Genomic DNA, 24,338 nt, shown 5'->3' on the forward strand with positions numbered 1-24,338 from the left:
GAACCGCCAGACCTTTTTTACTCAATTGGGCAACGCAAGGGTGAAACTCCTGAGAAAGCAAATCCAACCTCCGGATCCAGGGAACAAAAACAATGTGAACAGTAAGCTCTTTGAAAAGAAAACTGCTTCCCTATGGTAGAAAATAAGGGGGAAGGGGGCCCATGCAGGGAGCCCAGCAAGCGGGGAAGGTGGGCCCTAGGGAGTGTGATATTACACAGGAACATAATGGGGTTGACTGCATACTTGTCTAATTACTAGAGCTATTAAAATCTCTATAATTTAGATTCAGGCAAAAAAAAAAAAAAAAAAGAAGCTTGTATAAATGCACACACATGCTCCTGATTGAATTTTATGAATCCACCCCTCTTGATTCTAAAAGGATACCATCCTGCTGTGTCCATGTGGCTGCTAAACCTGAGTGACCTTCTCCCCCGCTCCCGGCCCTGCCCCTGGCCCCCAGACTAGTGTACTCTGTTACTGTAATAAGCAGTTAGGTTAGATAAGGCGCTGGGTGACGGGATCATCTGTGTTGAAGCCGAATTATAATGCCTCGGTCAACGGATTTAATCTAAACCAAATGCTCTGGGATTCTGTACGCTCAGGGAACAGAAGAAAATATAAGTTTTATATTTGCCCAAGTTCAAACAGAGAGCAGACGGGGAGATTCCAGAAGCTGAGAGAGTGGTAGCAAAAAATATGTTGTTTCTCCTCTGTTCAACCAAAGGAATAGATAGGGTATACTTTGTATTCACTTCTTTTCTCTCTCTCTCTCCTGTGCATTTTATTTTCTCTTGACACGAAGGAGGGTCATCTGCCTATGCCAAACTAAACTTGATCAAACAAATACTTAGTACATAGTAGGTGCTCAATAAATAAACACTTCTTGAATGAGTGAATGGACAATGGTTAGTATAGGGGTTTAGTGCCCATGCTTTTAGCCTCAGGCATCACTCTGCTCTTCCTCAGCTGTGAGACCATGGGCAGTTTATTTAACATCAGTGCCTGTTTCCAGATCTGCAAAATGGAGCTAATAATACACATGATAATAATACACATGAGGACGAAACAGGTTAATAAATGTCATGAGCTAGCATAGTGCCTGATACATAGAGGGTAGCTTCCTAGCTAATATTTACTGCCTCTGGTGCCTGTGTTCCCACCCACCGGGCAATACTTCCCCTCCTGACAATCTTGGTAGCGAAGATGGGGATGGTGGCAGGGATGACAATTTGCTGAGACCCCAGGAGACATAAATATAAACTCAATAACATTTCGAAAGACATCTCAAAATTTACTCTTTGCATCTGTCAGAAGTCAGCATATCTTAAAGTTGAGAGGCTTCTGCTGAATGAGATGATATCTTGATGATATCTTCTAGTCTATATTCAAGACACAGAAAGAATAGGTGAGTTTCCCCAGACCACACAGCCTGATGAGGAGAGCAGAGATAATTCTTATCTACTACCTCCAAGTCTACTGCTCTCTTCCCCAAACTCTTTCAAAGAGTGCTGCCCAAAGTAGCAAATTACAGTTATTATCCTCTGCAAGCAATATTTTTATATCACCATTCACTTACTTATTCACTCAACAAAGATGTTTTGACAACTATATGCATTTGAATATCTATTTGTTCAGCTACTTTCTATCCCTTTACCCCGTGTTCTTTCCTTCAAAACATTTATCACTGGTTGTTATCCTATTTTTTGTTTCTCTTTTTTATTGACTGTGCACCTTCCCCAAGTCAGTAAGGTCCATGAGAACTAAGATTCTTTCTCATTCAGCATCATAGGCCCAGTCCCCAAAATGGTGTTAGTGTATCACAGAACTTCCATTAATAGATGTTACATAAATAAATGATGCCAATTTCCTCTAGATTTGGGGTATTCCTTGCTTTTCAAATTCTTAAGTAAACTATAGTCAAAAAAAGTATGTTCTCAGCACCTCTTTAAAATAACTTTGCTAACTTTCAACTGAAGCACCTGTCTTCCCCTCCTCTACTGAGGATCAGAAGGTCCCTTCTCCCCAATTTACAAGGATGTCATGTAACCCCTCCCCTACTGGCCACAAGAAGTTCTGAATTGCCTTAAGCTGTACACACGAATTAAAGAAACTTGAAATTTTGATGCATTAAAGCCTAGGGAGTGGTGACCTCTCACTTCTAGCATCCGAACACTCCTCTTCATTTCAGCATTAACATTCTGTAAAATAAAATGGTTGATTTTGAATTCTAAGTCTGTGAGCTCATTCTTTCCCCTACAATAGTCCAATGATACTTCTTTTAGTACACTTTCTTCTTTTATATCCACATGAAATCTATGCCTAATTTGAAGACTATTCCTTTCTTCAGAAAAAAAAAAAAAAAAGGAAAAATGTTTTTCTACGCTTTATCTCATCTGATGCTAAAACAACTTCTGGGGGGGGAGGGTTGAAGGAAATATTAGTATTCTCATGTCATTGTTGAGAAAATAGATATGTCCCATGGGTAGTAAGAAGCACAGCCAGAGTCGAAATGTGGCTCCTCATTTGATACTGAACAAAGATTTAATGAGCACCTACTGGTTTCCAGGCACTGTGCTAGGCTCTGGGAACAAAGCAGAGAATGGACAGAGCAGCTTTACAGCATGTCTTGGACTCCTAAATCTAGACCTTTTCAAATCTGGGAACTCTAGCCAAGGTAGTGGCATTAAACCATAATCCAATATATTTTTCATATAAAAATGTAACAGTTTAAGGTCATTTGTAAACAACACCTCAAAGAGTGTTCAAAGTCATTTTAACCTCATTTCTGACTGAGGGTACAGTTAGTTTTGACTAAATTAAACTGAAGTACATTTATAACACGACTCAGAATGAAATGATCCAAAAGTTATCTGCATGTTTGGAAACATCACCATCTTCTATATATGTGCATAGTACAGCAGTAGAGCAGGCTGGGTGTTCTGATCCAAGGTACCCTATTTCTCTGCGGCTGGGTAGCCGCGATTTCCAGGCAGACTCCAGACGTCTGAGACTGCTCTTCTGTGGAGGTTCCGCTCAGGGCTGCCAGGCCTGTCAGCGATGCCTATTGTTCTCCTGACAGACAAAAGAGAAACAGCGTGTATTCCCTTCTGCCTCTAAGAGTAGCAAGTAAAATGGCTTTGTGATTTTAAGAAATGTTGACTTAATTAGCTTTTTCCTTCCAGGTAATAAGTGGTTTCTCCAAGGAATGCCCCAAATTAACAACACTGAAGTTTATATTTCCTTCCCTTTTCCCATTTAAGATTCATAGATGCAAAAACTATACTCAAAAATGGTAAGAAATCTTCATGGTTTATTGTTTTTGAGTATAACAAGATAAATTACCACAGTTACAGTTAGAGTCTTCTTCATCTGACATGTATTTTAAAATTTTCCATTGAGAAGTATAGATCCAACGTCCCCTAAACCTTAAAGAATATTGAAATTAGAAATATCTTCCCTTATATCAGAAGTTCTTTATGTGAAAGTTCACAGATGTTTTTCAAGTAGGTCTGAGAACTCCATGAAATAGTAAGAAAGAAAAAAAAAAAAGCTTTGTTTTGTACGTGCATTTTGTAAGCTTCTGGCTTTTCAAATGGTTCTCAGAGATAGTACATGAACCAAAACAGTTTGAGAACTCCTTTAAAAAGTCTGTTGATGTTTTAAATGTTGTCCATTCAGATATAAGTAATTTCACATCATTTTAAGATTTGGGGGGAACATCTGGCCAGCTCGGTTGGTAGAGCGTGTGACTCTTACTCTCAGGGTTGTGAGTTCAAGCCCCACACTGAGTGTAGAGCTTACTTAAAATCTTTTTACTTAAAACCTTTTTTTTTTTAAACTTGCATTTTAAACCAAAATATATAAATAATCACAAAAGATGTTTTTGAGACTATAAGATGCCTAGTTTACACTATCCTATTTATTTCATTTGTGCAATTTTGAGAAGTGTTTCTTGCCTCTGAAAAGCAGAAAGGACGATCCAACTATAACTCGATTTCGTTTGGCTCCTGAACATCTGACTGAAATGAAGTTCTATAAAGCAGACCCTCTCTCCCCACTGTACTGTCGTAATTTCAGTTTGTGGTCTAGCATGAGAGGGGAGGATGGCTTCACCTCACTTTCCCATAACACTGCTCTTGCAGTGGGACTCCATTAGCACGGAGTCTTTGTGGGCAGAGCCCTGGCCCAAGTAAATGAAAAACGAGGGTCTCTGCCCTCCAGGCACTTGCTACCTAGTTGGGGAGAAAAAACATGTGTTCAATATATATGCAACTTTTTCCAACAGGCCTCTCTATAGACTGGAAAGACTAGACAATGTAAACAAGATCTCATTAAAATATAAAGTCTCTATGGCTAATGCTGCCTTTGACTATGACATGTCTTCTTATTCATTTATAAATATCTTATAGCTGATTTATCTGTGTTGGTAATTCTTCAGAATCAGTATGTGAAAAATTCAGTTACTTTGAAAAATAAACTTTAGGATTAAATTTCTAAATGAACCACACAGATTTCTTTTATAGAAGGGGACTTCCCTAAATTTGAGTCTTTGGCAATCTAAATAATTGACCTTCCTATCACAGCCTTTGGTTTGCAAGTAGATGAAGAAAGTCTTCTTTCCTATAAGAGAGAAAAAGAGAAATATATGTCTACATGTACATACATATACTTATTTATACACACACACACACACATGAAGTTCAATAGAAGTTGCTATCTTAAAAATATTTATCAGAATAGGTACATTAAAACTTGATAAGGTTTGTAAAATTTATAGAGGCATTCCCTTCAAGGCCTGATGTGAGTTATGAAATCTAATTTTGTTTTCATAGCTCTGTGATAAAATTTTATCAATGTTATAAAAAGGGGTCTTTACTAAGACTGACCGGAAATCTGAACTATCTGGCCAGGCAATAAAAACACATTCCTTAGCTGCAAAGTGTCAGACAAGCAAGGTGTAACTGAAATTGATCGATAAGTCTTCCTTTTACAGTTGAGTGCATTCACTTTACCTCATAGGATAATAGTTTTTTTTTTAATGGTTTTTCCATTAATATCAGACTTCAGTGTTAGTAAGAAACAAGAAAGACATAAAAGGGAGAGAGACATGCCATCAAGAAAGAATGTTGTGATCTTTAATGGTAGAGCACTTGAGCTCAGAGGAAGTGCTTGTGTGGGGTGAGGGGTGGGACTTTTGTTTCAGACTGTTATGGCTTGAATTGTGTCCCCTCCCCTCCCCCCCACCTACAAATTCATATATCAAAGTCCTAGCCCTCAGTATCTCAGAATGTGTTCTTGTTTGGAAATAGGGTCTTTGCAGATGTAATTAGTTAAGATGAGGTCATACTGGAGTAGGGTGGTCCCAATCCAATATGGCTGGCATCTTTATAAAAGAGGGAGATTTGGACATAGGCACACAGGTGTCATGTCATGCGAAGATGAAGGCAGAGATTGGGGTGATGATTCTATAGGCCAAGGAACAACAAAGATTGGAAACTACTCGAAGCTAGAGCAGAGGCATGGAACTGACCACTCTATTAGAATGAGGGAACAAAACCTAGAGAGGGAACAAAACCTGCTGCCAACTTGATGTTGGCCTTCTAGCTTCTAGAACTGTGAGACAAGAAATTTCTGTTCTATAAGGCACCCAGTTTGTGGTACCTTATTACAGCAGCCCTAGCAACTAATACATGGGGGGAATACAGCTACTGGGGTAAAGAAGACCCCAGATGTCTTGCTCTGTCCTGAAAAGTAGGTGAAGGTCATTCCCACGCATATGACAATGCCCCTCCTATTGTGGGTTGGGCATCCAAGTGTAGCTGACTCTGCATAACTTAGTTGTGTTCACGGAAATCTTCCAAACAGGCAGTGACCAAACCATTACTTCTTGAAGGCATCCAGTAATCTCACTTTCAGAGTCAGTAACCTAATATGAGTAACCTGAAATGCCTACCGGTTTTGAGGTTCAAACCCCAGCTCTGCCTGGTGGCTTTTTTAAAATTTATTTTTTATTATTTTTTAAATTTTAACTCCAATATACTTAACATACATTGTTATATTAGTTTTGGGTGTACAATATAGAGATTCAACAATTCCATATATTACCCAATGCTTATCACAATGAGTGCACTCCTTAATTTCCATCACCTATTTCATCCATCCCCCCCCCCCATCTTTGGGCAAGATATTTCACCTTCCTCATTTGTAAAATGCAAAAGTAGAAGTAGAAAAAATATCTACTTCCAAGGGTGGTCATATGTATGGAATGAAACAGATGACAACAGTGTAAAAGTCCAATATGGTACCTGACATGTGTAGACATTCTACCAGCATGAGTGCCCTTTCTCTTCAACATTTATGATCTCATTGTTCTATATACCAAATACAAAACAACCTGCTCAATAGTGCAACAGGCAGGACTCAATTCAGGCCTCTGACAGCACATAAAAAGATCCTTCCCTGGAAAGAAACACCTCCAGCCCTTGGCCACCACTAAGCTGTGCCTCAGCCTCCCTCTGTTGCTCTGGTGAAATCTGGACAGGGCTTCTGAGGGTGAAGATCCTCAGGTCCTAGTGAATACCTGTAACAAGGCCTTACCAAGCATATGGACAGACTTCCTGGGGTCAGCTGGAATTCTGGCTGTCACAACTGTTGTTGCTCAATTGTATCTCACAGCTGAATCAGAATCAGACTTTTAAAGTTGGGTGGAACTTTAAAGATTCAAGAGTCTACTTTCCTTATTTTATAGAAGGGATAGCAGTAGTTCGATGGGCCCTTGGCCAGTTAGCATGGAACTGACTGGTCTTACAAGCCACAGTCTAATATTCCTTCCATTCTATTATGTGCCCAATAATTACAATGTTAGCCCGGGAAAGGAGGAACCAGAATAGAGCCAAAGCTATGCAAAATATTCTCAGAATAATCTTTACCATTGTAGAGAAATGTGGCTTTAGTAGAATCAAGGTCCTTCGTAGCTTTATAATATTTAGACCAAGGCAAGGTGAAAGTCAATTTCAAAATGGTGCAGCAAGTGCCATTTAGTAAAGGGATGGGAGTACATCAGTGCTTTTTAGTACGTACTCTGGAGGAAGTGAAGGTTGTTCATCTCAGTCCCCGGCACTTAGTAGCTCCTGAAGGAGCCCATGGCAGTTTCTGAGTAGGCAGAGGAGGTGAGGAGCAGTGACCTTTGTTTGGAAATCTCCTAAATTGGTTGACTCCCATTTACATGCTGTTTCTGTCAGTCTGGGTCACTTCTATGTCACTAAGTAAATATGCTGGAAATTATTACTATTTCAGACAAATGTTTAACTATTCTCAGATTATCTATGACACCACAGGCCAAAGTCACAGCAATCTAACCTGGGAGTGAGTTTACTTTACTTCATGATTTATGGAATGAGAATTCTAGGCGCTCTGTGGGACTAATTTAATACGAAACATTCAGATGTCTGTCTTATAATGCTATTCATCTTTCCTTAGCCTGCCGGCACCAGGGGGCATGTGGTTCAGAGAGCAGGCTCTCCCTTCTCAGCCACAAATCATCACACTTGTGAAAGGGGGTGACATATCGTCCCTTGCAAGCAGGCTGCCTGCAGAGGAGGCGGCTGAGCAGTTAAGGGTTCATCTGGGTACTGATGGGAGAACCCTCCATCAGACCTCAAGAGCATTTTGAAAGTTACAGTTGGAAAAGAAGGGATCATGATCAACCTTGTCCTGGTTTTCCTTGTGATGAAGGAAATTTAGTCAGGCTATATTGTCTTAAGACTTGTTTTATAAGAGGTTTATGTGGTATTTTACGGATTGATGTGATAATGTGTGTCTTAGCTCAGGTTGCTACAATGAAGTACCATAGGCTTATAAACAACAGAAATTTATGGAACAGGGATGTCTAAGATCAGAATGCCAGCATGGTTATGTTCTGGTGAGAATCCTCTTCTGGGTTGCAAACTACTGACTTCTCATTGTATCCTCATAGGGCAGAGAGCAGAGCAGATGAAGGAAACTCTCTAGTGGCTTATAAGGGCGCAAATTCCATTCATGAGGGCTCCATCCTCGTGACGTCATTTGCTCCTAATCACACTGCAGCACAGGGTTTCAACATATAAACCCTGTGGGAACACCTTGTTCAAAACAGTGCATGTGAAGAGAAGAAAATTCTACAAAAAGTCTAACTCTGATTCAATGTGTATATTAAAAAGCAGATTTTTAATCAATCAATTACCCTAAATCTTACATTCACTTAACAAATATTCATTAAGGCCTGCTATAGAGTAAGGAATATTCACACCTAGAAATACAGGTGTGAACAAGCCTGGCCTACTTTCAAAGAGCTTAGAGACGAGTGGGAGAAAAAAAAGACATCAACAGTGAAAAGTGGCAAGCAAAGAGGGCAGAGGGAGCACATGGAAGTTTCTAACAGACATGAGCGTGGGGAGTGGTCAAGGACAATTTCCCAAGGAGAAGAAAGGTGCAAAGGTGTGGAAATGAGAGAGAACACACGATTTGGGGGGGGGTTACTGAGGGAATGTCTAGGATGAAGGGGGTGTAGATCTCTGTGAGCAAAGGGTGAGAAAACAGAGACCGCAGGGCTCGTGGACACGATAGTCCCAAGGGTGTTGGGTTTGCTCTTTACTTTGATGACAATGGTGGGGGTGGGGCACTGCTGAAAGATTTTAAGCAAGAACAACATGGTATGATTTTCATTCTCAAAAAGTGATCTTGGCTACGACTTGGATAAAAAAAAAATTGGAGAGGAAGAAGGCTAGGGTTGTACATTGGCTGGTTAAAAAAAATCAGGATCAGCCGTGTGAGCAATGCTGTGGCAGCAGTAAGATAGTGTAAGTAAACAACTTCAAAAGACTCAAAAATCCTACAGATGAATCCCTTTTATTCTTCCTAACAACAGTTGGAAATTGGTGCAATGAAAATTGCCCTTTGTCATTGAGTCATTTCCTGAGCGAGGACCTGGAGTGCAGGACACTCCTGATGCTTTTACATGCAGCCACTACCCTGTGCCTCACTGCTGGCGAGGACTCCTCCCCGAGAAGCCTCTTAAGTACCCAGCTCCAAATCCATATCTAGTTGTGGCCCAATCAACTTTTGCATGGGAACTGGGCATTATCTAACAGATAATACTACTCCGTGGGTGTCCTGGATCATAACAAGGATTTACGACTCAAACCCAGCAGACCACTGTCAAGCCCACTGAGCAGAACTCACATTTCAGCCTTGAGAATGTTGTTGGCCAGGTTCACCTTGCAGAGTGGAGGGAGGGGGAGAAAGGGTAATAAAAAATCAAAATCCACAATGGAATTCAGCCTATCAAAATGACTGCATGAAATAAGAGTCAAGAAAAGGTCTGATAAAGGGTTGGCATTCTGAATTGATTTGGGAAAATCATGTGGATGCCAGAGTGCCTTGAGTTTTAGATGCCAGAACATCCCTGCAAGATCTGCTTCCCCAGAAGGAGTTGGTTGTATTAAGGAGTATAACCTGTGAGTCCGTCTGGTATCCTTCCTGATATCATAACCAAAGGCACAGATTCCAACCTCAAATTTGTCTTGCCTACATAGCAAAGATCTCCCCATCAAGGCCAATTTTGAGGATGTACCCAAGGGCAAGCCTCTCAGTGACTAAAGAGAAATAGTGACTGCCTAGATCATTCCATTGTTAATCCCTCCATGGTGAAGAGAGAAAAGGACCATAGCAATGGCAGAACAATGGTCTATACCAAAAATGTCCTAGACCCCCAAAAGGCAGCCCTGTCGACAGCTTCCTGAGGAAACCAACCCACACCATCACTTCAATAGGCCAGCTGTGCTTTGTATCATGTGATCTCTGATACCCTAATCTAAAGGAATGAGTAAATGGCTGACCTCTGGCCATTCAGTCTTCCATTAAAAGACACAAAGAAAGTAATTCAGATGGTAGAGTGGCCCTGGAGCCAAAAGAAATATAAAGAGAAGGCAGGAAACAGAAGCCACGAATGAGCAGAGCAGACAAGTAAGCATCTTAGTGTAGAGCAGAAGCCTGTGGAGAAGTAGAAAGTTCACAGCAGAAGCAAGAAGCACCAAGAAACAACCAAGTTACCAAGTTAAGAGCAGGAATAGTAGACTGCTGGGTGGCCGTGTGGACAAAGACTGGCCTTGCATCTTGAACAGAGACCACCATGAAGCTTGTCTGCTGGGCTTCCCTTGTTGTACAAGGGTCTCTGGTCTGAGAGACCACCAAGGAGCCAACACCGATGCAATTGCATGAAGGTTTATTTAACAAGCTTAAGCTTGGGTCCAAGTATACCTGACACAGTGGAGTAGGAACTCGGACCCCGAACCAGATTACAGTCAGAGTTTTTAAAGGCAGAGTAGGGATGGACTCGGCAGTGGGTGAGGACAAGGGATTGGGGATGATGTAAGTCTCTAAGGAATTTTGGAAGCAAGGTCTCCAAGACCTTGAGGGGCTAGCTATTGTTGGAAGAAAGGTTATTTATTACCAGTAATAAAAATCTTCTCGTGAGACCCTTTAGATGTATATCAGTGGGTCATATGCTTGGGAATGATTTCTGACACTATCTTGGAGGTTTAGAGATAAAGTTTCCTAAAGGAATTATTAAAGTAGACTTACAGGATCCTGATTGGACCTGTCGGGGTAGGGGGTCGGTCCCGCTAGGATTGTCCTTAGCAAAACCTCAAGGTGAGGGCAGTTGAGTCTCCAGGGGAGAGCCACTCTGTCTGTTTCAAGGGCTTGTCAGTAGGTAAGGAATTTTAATGATTTTCTTCTGCCTCTGTTTCCCACATCACCCTGTGCATTCTTACTTCCTTCTTAATCCTCTCAAAAAATCTCCATCACTAGAGTTAAACCGAGTATGTTCTGTAACTAGTAACCTGAGAAAGCTTAATTTAATGCACAATACTTAATCCAGTTTTCATGTTAGTTCCCTTTAATGGTTTCTCACTGCACTTAAAATAGAAAAATCCAACTCCTTAGCATGATCTATAAGGCCCTCCACAATTTCATGCCCACCCCTCCCACCTAACCTTATGGCTCTTAATCCAACGTTCTAAGCCAAGTATCCAAGTAATCACACAACTTTGCATGCCCAGCACCCAGAACAGAATAGAGCAGAGAGTGCCTGGAGATAGATAGACAGATATATGAATTAGTTCTTCAAAGAACTATTTTTCTTTGTATTTTCTGTCTTCTACGGTATCTGTCTCCCAGCCTATATGGATTTCATTTAGGGAGCAAGAGAACTGTTTTGAAAAATTAATTTTTCTAAGAGCACTTGTCATTGAACTGAAATAATATCCTGTGGAATTTCACACTCTTAGATGAGTCTGCCAGGGATGTGGGTGGCTCAGGCTTCCATGTTAACTAGACTTAGAGCAAGCATAAAGAGGTTCTGCCTCCCCTTCCCCAGCAAGCAGCTCCCTCAGTGAGGAAAGGGTCCCTTCGGCAAATAAACTCCCATCCTTGTTCTAAAGCACTCTCTTTTTGTACATATAAAAATGTACAAGAAAATACCAAGAAGCTTGCTTTTCTTCCCCACCTTCAAAATTACTCTGCTCCTCAATATGTGCACCATAGTCCAGACATTATTCCTGTGACCTTTAAAATAGCAAGATGTTATCAGCATTGAAGCCAGCTTAATTAACATGGGAAGCTCCACTACCTCAGACTCGCTTGCTTTGCCTCCAATGTCTGGGTCCTGGTTACAGTGTCTGGGTGGTTGGTCCTGACCCAAGAACATTTCCATTATTTCTTCAGCAAATAGTGATAAGAAAATGTGAGGACGTTGGGACTCAAGCCATCACACATGCAGCAAGTGCTTCCTTGCCTTCACACTCCAGTATTCTTGAAACTGGTCCTTGTATGGGCCTATTCAGCTAGAGCGGCCCCACCCTGGTTGAACAGCCATTTTGTTGTTTATACATAAAAACTTAAACTGACCTTGCCCACCCCCCCCCCCCCCCCCCCCCCCCCCCCCCCCACTGCCTGGGGAACTTACTTAAAAGCAAGTCCAGGAAACCAGTCCCAGGTAACAAAGCCCAAATACAAGGGTGGGTCAGGTCAGGTAGAGATAACAGCCCGAATGCAGGGATGGGTCAGGCCAGGTGGGGGTATCAAATCGGTGGGGGCGCATACTGTCTCCCTAGCTACCAAGGAGTATGGGCCCCGCCCCTTGGGTGCCCTTTGGGCGCCAATTCTGACCAAGGTGATAGGCTAATTCAAATATCTATGATAGGGTAAATTGTAATTCAATTGGTCACTTATGTGTGACCTAGCAGGACTGTGTAGCTTTCTCTGTGTTACAATCTCATTGGTCACCTGTGCATGGCCAGGCCCAACCACATGGCCTTTGCCCTTAAAAGCTAGTCTGTAAAGAAGAGAGGGGTCGCCTCTTTGCAAGAGACGGCCCTGGCCAGTCAGTTTGATTCTCGATGCTCGGCACGAAATAAAGCTTTACTTGACCTTCACTTTGTATCAGTCTCGCTCCTTTGACCATGGACCCAACAGTCCTCAGCACATGCCCAGCTGATGGTCACAACATTCCTGGCCGAGCTCCTCAAAGTGTGGTTAGCTAACTGCTCACCATCCCTGGGGCTTATCAAATGCAGACTGCCTGACCCACCTCAGGCACACAGAATAAGAACCTCTGTGATCAGCCTGGGGCTGTGTTTTATCAAGCTCCCCAGTGAAACTTGGAGAATCATACTAAGGAAGCAGCCCTGCTGCTCCACAAATTGCTCCAGGAAGGATTGTTTTCAAAATAAAAGTGGGAATTTAAAGGCCCTTAGAAGAGAAAAGCGTGGAAGACTGAGAAGACCCACAGGCAAGGAGAGAGAAGAAAGGAAGGAAGAGGGCAAAGTGGTAGAAATGAAAAGAGTGATGTAATCTGATCTCATACTTTGGGAGTGCCAACCCTAGAAGCTCTGGAAGATTCCCTCCTCTCTTCCATTCCGGTCCAACCAAGTCTGCTGGGTTACTTATGGAGAGTATGCCTTTGAGAAATTTCCTCTAAAATACAGCTGCTGGTGGTGGCACTTAGAGTCTGACTGCCCAGCTGCCTCAGTTGGTCTGACAGAGGTGACACCTTGAGAATCCACACCTGGCCAAACTCCCAGTATTCTTCCCCAGGTTCAAAACTTCTAGGACTGAAAAGCCAGGACCTAATGGATCTAGTGGTTGACTGAACCTTGTATCTACCCTTAAACCAGGACAGGAATTCAAGCAGACAAGGAGAGATAGCATATCCAACTCAGAATCCCCATTGTACTTGCCATATAAATAAAATTTCTTGTCTTCTTTCTTTCTCCCTCCCCCGACCCAGTCACACCATGAGCGTAAGCATTTCCTCTCCCCTCATATATTTCTATTTGCACATATGGGACAGGGTGACAGCCTACTGATAGTAGTTTCATATTACAGACTCACAGGATGAGGCAAATACTGTAGCTGACAGCAGGAACCCACCATACAACCTTGTTACACAGTCTGACCATTTACTTTCATCAGCACTTACCTGAGTGGTGGTCTTTATTGATCTTCTTTGCAGCTGCTTATGGCCAAGCAGCCCTGAGCCATGCCATTTATACAGAATTTTAGTTTACTGCATTGAGAACAAACAAAACTGCTGCTCTTTCTGCTTACCTAGCCTTAGGAGGCTTTGAGATGTGTTCAGAAGCAAGAGGGAATTGGAGCCATTGGTTTAATAAAAACAACTGAGGATCACCAATGGGTCCAAATTCCATTCAACTGAGGACATTTGCATCTGATTTGTGATGACCTAGAATAACACAGATCTCTGGGTTTTGATTGCTCTCTTCCAAATGATGCCAGAAAAAGCAAAAACAGAAACAACCGGCTGCCTTGGTGAATCACAAATCTCAATGACACTCAGCACACCTGGGCTATTGTTAAAGATAAGCTCATAAACACAGCAATAGCCACTAGCCGCAATTTCTAAGTGATTCTCTTGTAAAGAGAACAAATTTATTTTTCCCTTTTTGTTGTTTTTTTTGCTTTGCTTCCTTAATCCACACACACAAAAAATTAGTTATTGTGAACAATCAAGAAAGAAATGGAAATTCAGGGTTATTGCTCTAATAAGACTACCTTTGCATTTTGAATCATTACTAATGTGTCCTGTTTTGCAGAACTGACATAAGTACCCAGATAAATGTTTCTTATTTATCAAACACTCTCAGTAAATCTCACAATGTCTGTCAAACTTTTGGCCATGTTACTTTTAGTCAGCTGGCTTAGAAATATGCAGCTTCACCCCAACACGTAATCAGGCAACAAAAGCTAAAGATGGGGCAGAAACATTTAGAAAAGTCCTCCTGAGGACAATCACAGATCCTGGCACTCTGTTGATTAATATCTGGCTCACCTTAAGGGTATTCGTGAACCAGTAGGAAATAAATTTCTGGAGAAGGCCACGGCTTGAGGACTATTGTTTGAGTACTTAATAATAAATGGTTTCCAGTTGATAGGAAAATATTGAAATGTGACATATATATGAAACTGATTCAAATTAGATAAAAATGTCCCCAAAGGAAATTGCTGGGTTTATTAAAAGATTAGAGAGGCTAAACAGAATTGCAATGGTCTTACCCTATTGTCCTTGCTGAGGTGGAGAAAGCACTCCCCAGTCCACCTTGTAACCAAGCAAGGAGGAAGGTCAATAATAAGGAAAGAGCAGGGCTGTCCTTGGTCTAAGTTAAAAGCGGCTATGAACTGCCGAGATACCCTGTGCAAGTTGTCGTCCACAAAGCAAGTGTCGCTGCCTCGCTGGTAAAATGTGATGTGTTGATGACTGTTATATTACATCTAAAATCCCATTTACTAGTAATAGAAAAGTTCAGTTAAGAGTTTTGCCTTATGTCTCCTGGTGCTTGATAGAGCGTTGTGTGATATTGCCAATTTTCGCTTCAGGCGTATTCACATGCAACAGTGAAGACTTCACAAGAATTTGCACATTTGATCCAGGGTGAAATTATGCCATTTTCATAGCAAATCAACTTTTCTTTGGCAGCAAAATGATAGGTACTTTTGCACCCAGAGAAATGTCTTTGTTTTCAAGGAATTTGAGAAAATTAAAAAAAAAAAAAAAAAAAGAAAGAAAGAAAAATAAAAAACGAAGTTCTTTGTCTATGGAGATTGTGATGCAGGTGTTCTCAGCAGAGGCCCAGCAGGTAAGAATCCTGTTGTCCTGCTTTCTGACCTGGAGCACTTCCTTAACCTTTCTTATTTTGACTTTCTTCTAAAAAAAAAAAAAAGAAAGAAAGAAAGAAAGAAAGAAAAAAAGAAAGAAAGAAAGAAAGAAAGAAAGAAAGAAAAAGAAAAATGGGGGTCATATGCAATCTTTCTCTCCTGTGTGTCACAGGCCGTTCTGGGATGCCTTCCCATCTCTAACGTTGTACAACAGTGTCTGCAAAAAGGCAAACTGCTGTGGATGTAACATGTGAAATTTCACCTCAATGTGCTCTCCCTTTAGTGGTGTTGGAAGCAGCAGGAATTTACTCGTGCAGCCCTACTGATTTGCAGACTGGGAGTAAATACTAGGCCTTTTGCAGCGATTACCAAGAGCCCCCCTTAGTAGACATGATCTACTGCATCCCATGAAAGTGGTGGATTGAGGAGTGAGTCAGCTGAGCCATTTCTGTACACACCTAGCCAGGTTGCAATTTATATTCAGACAGAGCTGTGAGCGCCTTTCAGAGGAAGAGAGAGAACAGTTCTCTGGAAATTTTCGACCAGGATCAGAAACCAAACTCTGCTTTGTCACTGCTATTTAAAACACCACCACCACCACCACCAACAGATTCCTTCTCCATTGCAGGAAGAAATTAACAGACAGGTTCTGGGGGGAGGTGGGTAGGGAGAGGGTGGGGGGCTTATGGACGTTGGGGAGGGTATGTGCTATGGTAAGTGCTGTGAAGTGTGTAAACCTGATGATTCACAGAACTGTACCCATGGGTCTAATAATACCTTATATGTTAATTTTTAAAAATTTAAAAAACAACAACAGATGGGTTTTTCTCTTCTTTTCCTATAGTGTTCCTTTCTAAGATTGCTAAGGAGTTCCCTTGACTCCTTACATGACTTTTCTTTTTAACAGTGCATAGATCCTTTCTCTAAATTCTGTGTTGAGGACACAGTCTATGACTCTTGCTTGCTGAGTTTAGTCTGGAATTACCCAGCTTTGCTTTCAGAAACATGTTCTGTAGAGTCCTGCATTGCTACTACAGGCCAAACGGAAGGGAAATTGGAGGAGGAAAGATTGATTCTTGTGGTATTTTTACCACATTTCATTTTTATTCAGTAAATAAAGGATTTTAACATGAAGGTTTGGAAAATATGGTGGCCAAACTAGGAAAAATGTCAGTTTAGGTCAAATTTAGTGTTAGGTGGTCAAACAGTCTATTTTATTATTGAATTACACACACACACACACACACACTACTTGCCTCCACTAAATTACATATATAAATACATACAATGTATTTATAACAAGCAAATATAAATTATACATGTTTGTGTGTGTGTGTATGTGTGTAAATATATATATACAAAATATTACTTGCCTCTGCTACATTATTTTTTAATAATAATAGTAGTTTCCTGGTTTTATCTGGAAGAAAATAGATCTAAGATAGTTATTTTATTGACATTATTTTATCTAGTTTTATTGCCTCTACAAGAACATATTTGAGGCATCAAATGCCATTCTGTATAAAATGTGGAGGGTAATAACTTTTTTTAAAAGATGCTATACGAAGTTAGAAAGGATGAATAATTGTCATACCATAGGAAGCATGTGACTGTATACACATAGTTTACCCCAGCAAAATACAGCACGAAATGCGATGGCTCTCATAGATATTAACTGTGTAGACGTACCGGGAGTTGCAGCTTGTGAGGTTGTGACACCGCGATGTTTGTGGCTTCAGGGCCCTGCTGCCTTCGGATTCTGGCATAATTTGCCCTGACCTCCATCAGTTGCTTTAACTCTGTTAAGATTATTTTGAGAGACATGTCATGTATTTATAGAAAGTAATTAAAAGTCCAACATGATGAAAACTCAAAGATCCCTCAGAAATCCTTGACTCCCACCCCTGGACTCTCTCATTACACACTTGACTTGCTTATCACATCAGATACGTGTTAACATTCTTTGGATTTCTACAGAATGGCATTTCTGGAGAGGGCTTCCTTCCAGGCTTTGTACAAAGCCTGAATTGGAGGCTAACCTGGAAGTGGTCTAGAAGTTGAACCCAGTGAAAAGACGGTAAACACAGTAGTGTGAACAGTGTTCTAATTCGATGACGAATGGCGTAAAGCACTCTTTTAATTTTGTTGGGGGTTTCTGTGAAAGAAATCATTCTAACAGTATCTGATTTGTTTTGCCAAAACAAATCCATTTTTCAAAAACCCAGTGTGATCCTTTGATGACTGACTTTCACATGCTAAATGTTTTTACACTATAGTATATAAAATAAGCTATAGAGTGGTTAGTATTGAAACTCCCAGGCTGCCTTATTTTCTACCACATAGTTAAGCCAGTAGGTCACAGCAAAATTTTGAGTGGAATGATTAATTTGTAAATAAACACATAAATACATGTGTGTGTAAGTGTGTGCTAGTAGCCTTTCTCTCTTCTTTTTTTTAAAACATCCTGAATATTTAGATTTCTACTTAATAATTATTTCTAACTTAATTATTCCAGGAGAAACAGTAAATGGCAACTCATATAGTGAAATAAATTTCTTTTTTTTTTCTCTTTTTTTAAAAAAGATTTTATTTACTGGACAGAGAGAAAGTAGGCAGAGAGGCAGGCAGAGAGAGAGGAGGAAGCAGGCTCCCCACCAAGCAGAGAGCCCGATGTGGGGCTCGATCCCAGGACCCCAGGATCACGACCTGAGCCAAAGGCAGAGGCTTTAACCAACTGAGCCACCCAGGCGCCCTGTGAAGCAAATTTCTAAAGAACAGCTTAAACTTTTCTATCAGTCAGATTTCCTAGAATACATATCACCCATGGAAAAGAACTAGACAACTAGGGAAAACCGCTAACCTTTTCACCAGGAAGGTAACACGGGAACCTACTTTCTGAGGAAAAGAATCGACTTTCACATCATAGTAATCCATGTGGTCACAGAACTGAAGATGTAAAAATAAACGTTTGTCTACACAGCCTTGTCCTTTGACCACAAAGCTAACGTGGAAGAAAATGGTAGGGAAAGTAACATTGGCATTTCTTGTTTTCTCTCTCTCCTTCAGTTTTTCTTGGTAACAAGCTTGCTTCTGGCAAGGGGGCCTACATTTCTCTCTGTGTTTTGGATATCCTTTTGGCCAGTTGTCTGAGGCATAGTTAGCTTTATTTATCAGAAAGGCCCAAAGAACACAATGAGGCCAGGAGGGAAGGGGCCAGGCAACAGAAGACCATCCCATGAGTATAAAAAATTAAGCATAAACAATGAAGAAAATGGGAAAGTTCTTCCTACTGCACCACTTGTTTGTTTACTATTCAATTGTACTGCAATATTTCAAGTGTGTTCATATTCCTAATTAGACTGAAAACTCTTTTGGGGAAGGAACTTTGGCTTATATTTCTTTTATAAGACTACATAGTTTGGGAACACAGAAGACTGTCAACTAATACTCACTAATGATAAGAACCCCCAAATCGGTGTGTTCCTCTATGTATAATGAGGGTCACCAAGAGCTGGGGAGGTGGGTAATGGTGAGTGGTGAGGACAACAGCCTAGAAAGAATACAAAGATTAGAGCCTCTTCCTTTATGTAGGATGGCACTGGAAGAATAGTTGTGGCATCCCTGACAGCAGGGCTAGACATCCCAGTAAGTCCTTGTCTTCCTACATTTCAGTCTTTATTCCTATACTTTTGTTCTGTGCTAAATGTAAAGATATGATTGCAGCTGTTTTAAAGGTTTCTGTACCTTACATATAACACAGTAATAACAATTTTATGGGGACTTTTAAGAAGAAATAATCTAGTATTTGTTCTTTTAGGGATCCCAGGTGATTCACTTCCTAATCTTTTGATTTCTTTTAAAGTGATACCATGTTCTTCAGAATTCCTAAAAATTACGTATTCATTAATGTATACCTACCCCCAGAAAGGGGCTTTAAATACCTCAGGCAAACAGGATAAAGGACAAAAGTTGGTTTAATAACAAATATATGTTCTTTTGCATTTCTATTACTTCTAAAATGAGCATATACATTATTATTATTAAAAAAAGAAATCTGCAGGGACAGCTGGGTGGCTCGGTCTGTTAAGCATCTGACTTTGGCTAAAGTCATGATTTCAGAGTCCTGGAATCAAGCCCCCCTTTGGGATCCCTGCTCAGCTTAGACTCTGCTTGTCCCTCTCTGTCTGCCCCTCCTCCCCCTGCTCATGCACAAATAAATAAATAAATAAAAATCTTTTAAAAATATCTGCAAACTGTATAGTTGCAATTAATAAACCATTAAGTTTTAAATAACTTGAAAGTAGGAAGTCAACGGAGCCTCCTTTCCTCAGGGTTTATGCTAAGGGAACACATTCAAATGGGGCCATTTAGAATTTCTGAAAATAAGCCCGTTGGATAAGGCTCAAGGCTAACAGAACTTTGAATTTCTTGAGTGCAAACAATGTCAACAGTGAGTTTCCAGCACAAAAGTATATAAATTTAACTTTAGTAACATCAAGTAGAAAAGTGTGGAAGAAGGTAATTATTAAAAAGCATCACAATGAGATATAAAATTCAGAAAGCAAGCTCTTTAAAGAGAAGACAATTTTAATTCTTCAAAAACTCAGTGGAGAAGAGACTGTCTCCCATACCTTTTTGGGTTATAAAGCCATGTCCTGTGGAAACGCAGATGACCATGTCTCGCTCTATGTCGTCCCATGAGTGAATTGGTTCTCCATCAGGTGTGTACAGTCTTGTGGCTGGGCGGACCATTTTAAGACGAGAAGAGCAGTCACTCAGCAGCTGAAACACAAAGGGACTGACGTTTTGGAATGTGAAATGTCACAACAATAATTAAGCCTTAAATAATCAAATCCTTTAAGGGAAATATTATCCCAGGTTGAATATTTATTTTACTTGGAATTTTTAGAAAGAGGTATAGAAGGAACTGGAAGAAGAGCATATGAAATTTCCCCAAAGTGCTTTAAAAATGAAGAATTTCGGGCGCCTGGGTGGCTCGGTGGGTTAGGCCGCTGCCTTCGGCTCGGGTCATGGTCTCGGGGTCCTGGGATCGAGTCCCGCTTCGGGTTCTCTGCTCAGCGGGGAGCCTGCTTCCTCCTCTCTCTATCTGCCTGCCTCTCTGCCTACTTGTGATCTCTCTCTGTCAAATAAATAAATAAAATCTTTAAAAAAAAAAATGAAGAATTTCAGTGCTCTTTGTGGATTTTTCCTTGTAGTTCTATTTCCATGTGGAAGAAGGCATCTTGCTATTTAAAAAATGTCTAAATATGAAAGAGAATTGAGAATCTAGAGAAAATCTTGAGACTCGAGAATCTAGACTTGTCAGAATAGCAGAAAGTAATTTTTTTTGTTTGTTTGTTCCAAAAAGCAAGGAACCTGAAGGACAAAAGCACTGACCCAGAGATGGGGTGGCCTAGGCCTCTGGCTTCTGCATGACCTCAGACTAGTCAGGCAACTTCTCTATAAGAAGAGTCCCTTCAACTATAAAATCGAAGTTTTGATCTAAGACCTCTTTGATTCTATGATTAGCAAGTCTTTTTTTCCCCCTTTTTAATTTGGAAAATTTAAAAACTATCTATAAGAGCCTTACTCAGTTTTTCTCAGTTTTCCTTGAAATATTCATATATAGAGAGAGAGAGATACAAAGTGTTGTTAGGTCCCCCAATAATGGGTCCGTGATTAAAGGAGTGAGACTGATATAAAGTGAAGGTCAAGCAAAGCTTTATTCCGTGCCAAGCATCAAGAATCAGACGGAACAGTTTGGGACAACACCTCTTACAAGAGAGGGCGACCTTTCTCTGTTTCACAGACTAGCTTTTAAGGACAAAGGCCATGTGGTTGGGCCTGGCCACGCACAGGTGGCCAATGAGATTGTAACACATAGGAAACTCCACAGTTATTTTAGGTCACACATAAGTGACCAATTGAATTACAATTTACCCTATAGTAGACATTTGACCTAGCCTAACACCTTGGTTAGAATTGGCGCCCAAAGGGTGCCCAAAGGGCGGGGCCCATACTTCTTGGTAACTAGGGAGACAGTATGCAACCCCCCACTGATCGGTTGTCTCCACCTGGCCTGACCCACCCTTGTGTTTGGGCTGTTACCTGGGGCTGGTTATGGGACTTGTTTTTAAGTAAGTTCCCTGGGGGAAGGGGAGCAGGGACAGTTTAAGGGTTAAACAACAGGGTTATTGTTTAACCTTGATGGAAGCCTCTGGCTAAATAGGTCCTTACAGTGTCAACAGTACTAGAAAGATAAGTCAATATGTTGTCAGACCCCTAAAGGCAGTTCCATGAACGTGTGAATAAGACTTTCAGAATGAATAATAAAAACCAGGAGGAGGAAAATTAGAGATTTCTACACACTTGCCTGTATGACTTTTTCCTCCCATATATGCCAAACGCCTGTTCCTCCAAAATGCCCGAACCCCTTCCACAGGAACCACAAAGATAGATCTACTTAAAGGCTATGACTCACGACAATGAGGCCTGGCAGGGGGCAGAACTGGGCACATAATGACACCTTGCATATGGAAAATGAATCAGTAATGTGAAGCAAGGCAAGACAGCGATGAGACAATGTAATCAGAGAGTGCAGATTCCACCCACTCCTCTGGGCAAGGGATGAGTGAACTGAATTGAGTAGAATTGAAATTACCCAAGAATACATTCCCTTTTGCAGATCGTCAGAGAACAGTGGGAGAGTGGTCTCAGATGCAGCCCTAGCCATCCTGCTAGGTAACGGCCGGTCAGCAGCGGTCTGACTCCATACTGTGCATGTGAACCAGCGAGGGGTCTGAAGATCCAGTAGAGGATCCTGACAGCTCCCCAGTCAAAATTTAGGACAAATAAAGAGAACTGATCTATCCTGTCTGTTTTCTGTCAAAAAACCTCTCCTTGTATAAGGAGGTATAAATAAAAAATCAACAGCAGCAACAATATGAGCCTTGTGAAAGTATTCTACAACATAAAAAGCTGTATGTTTTACACTGTATTCAAGGTGAAGAGTCAGTAAAATATTTACAGTAGAAATACATTTTAGAGAATATCTGTATTGGGTTTTCCCGAAATCCAATAAAATATGATTTCTGTAAACACAGACACGCGCATGCGCACAATGAGATGACAGCAGTTTAAAGGAAAGAAGTATCACTGAGGCATGGGCAGACATGATGATATTGATGATGATGATGGTAAATAACAGCAGTTAACATTTATTGACACATTTCTTTTTTTTTTTTAAGATTTTTTAAATTTTTTATTTATTTGACCGGAAGAGATTACAAGTAGGCAGAGAGGCAGGCAGAGAGAGAGAGAGGAGGAAGCAGGCTCCCTGCTGAGCACAGAGCCCGATGCGGAGCTCTATCCCAGGACCCTGGGATCATGACCCGAGCCGAAGGCAGAAGCTTTAACCCACTGAGCCACCCAGGAGCCCCTATTGACACATTTCTATGGGACAGAAACTTTTCTGAAAGTTTCCAAGGACAATCTGATTTCATTCTCTGGAAAGACTTATCATCTCCATTTTATTGATGATGAAATTGGAGAACAGAGATTAAATTTCTTAACCCAGGTCACACAGCTAGTAAGAGAAGGAACAGGGTTTCCAACTGGGATGAAGAGAGACCTAAATGAAAAGAGGAGAGAAGGTAAGGAAATAAAAGACTCAATGGTAGAATTAAAATCTCTCTTAAAAGCAGAAAACGAGCAGACTGAATATTGTAGAAAATCAAATCAGTATTAGGGAGGACTAAGTGGAGAAAATCTCAAAGGATATAAAAAAGCATAAGACATAAATTTTATGAGAGAAAGGTTAAACATCTGGAATGTCAAGACATCAGATATTAAACCTATACATTATTGGTGTTACTGGAGAGGAATTCAGAATAAATTAAACTTGAGCAACTATCAAAAAAAATTGAAAGAAATTTTTCTGTCCCAACAAAGACCCATATCTTCAGATCAAATGGGTTAACTTAGGACAAGGCAAAGTTAATAAAAAAAAATGACTAACACTTAAATATAATTGAGTTGAAAAGTCTGAATTTCAGACATGGGGGGAAAATTCAGTTATATTTAGAATGCCAAAGAAAATGGAATAAAATACGAAGTTTTTAGGAGGAAAGTTTTTAATGTAAGAATTCTGTATCCAGCTGAATTTTTACTTTTTGTTTCAGGCAACAAAAGATATCCTCATGTATACAAAAGCTCACAAAACATATCACCTACATACATTTCAGATTATTAAGGAATGAATGAAATTCCTTTACTATGGGAAAGTCATAATATGAAATGACTAATAGTAAGCAGTGAGACCACTAGAACATGAGCTATAACTGCTATAAAAAAGTGGTCACAAAATAAATGAATTAACAATTTTAAAGTCTTCACAGAGAAAAAAATGAAGTAAAAATGCAAAACATCAAAGGGACATGGGCAAGGAAGAGAAAACCAAAACATTCCAACTTTCTAGTTATCCATGAGGTCAAAAGATGCTGTTTTTTTGGTTTTTCTTTGTTAAGAACATTTATTTTTATGATTCTCACCAATGTAATAAAACCTAAAATCAGAATAAGAGAAATAGTTCATCTGTAGGAATAAACAAGATCATGTGATTTTATTCTTAGAAAATTTATGTGAATCAAGTAAGATATTAATAATGAGAGAAAAATGCTTAATAAAATGGCCAAGCATAAAATAAATGATAAAACATTGATAGTTTTTTTGTTCACAAAAATAGGCGTTTAGAAAATAGAGTTGAAAATCCATTCTAACAATAAAACAAATTAGGAATGACAATTTATTTAAAATGTGTGATGCAGGGCTCCGGGGCGGCTCAGTTGGTTAAGGCTCTGACTCTTGATTTCAGCTCGGGTCATGATCTCAGGATCCTGAGATTAAGCCCCACGTGGAACTCCCCCACTCAGTGTGGAGTCTGCTTGAGATTTTGTCTCTCTCCCTCTCCCTCTGCCCCTGCCCTACTCACCCCCATGCACTCCCTCTCTCTTTGTCTCCCTCTAAAATAAAAAAATAAATCTTTTTAAAAAAATCACAAAAGTTTACAGAAGGACAAAAAAAAGGCATATATATGTATATATACGTATATATAGACACACAAACAC

At 40.4% G+C, this 24,338-nt stretch overlaps 1 protein-coding gene across 1 annotated transcript in view; it reads right to left on the reverse strand.

Moving 5' to 3' along the window:
* Nucleotides 1-382: 382 nt before the first annotated feature.
* DCDC1 (doublecortin domain containing 1) overlaps nt 383-24,338 on the reverse strand; it is a 452,779-nt gene continuing 428,823 nt past the window's right edge. Inside the window, 4 exon segments of the mRNA XM_032359359.1 lie at nt 383-3,072; nt 4,571-4,620; nt 16,903-17,012; nt 19,845-19,995. Coding sequence (XP_032215250.1) covers nt 2,955-3,072; nt 4,571-4,620; nt 16,903-17,012; nt 19,845-19,995 — 429 coding nt within the window. The 3' untranslated portion in view covers nt 383-2,954.

The sequence above is a fragment of the Mustela erminea genome, chromosome 9 (genome assembly GCF_009829155.1).
Source record: "Mustela erminea isolate mMusErm1 chromosome 9, mMusErm1.Pri, whole genome shotgun sequence".
Classification (NCBI taxonomy): domain Eukaryota; kingdom Metazoa; phylum Chordata; class Mammalia; order Carnivora; family Mustelidae; genus Mustela; species Mustela erminea.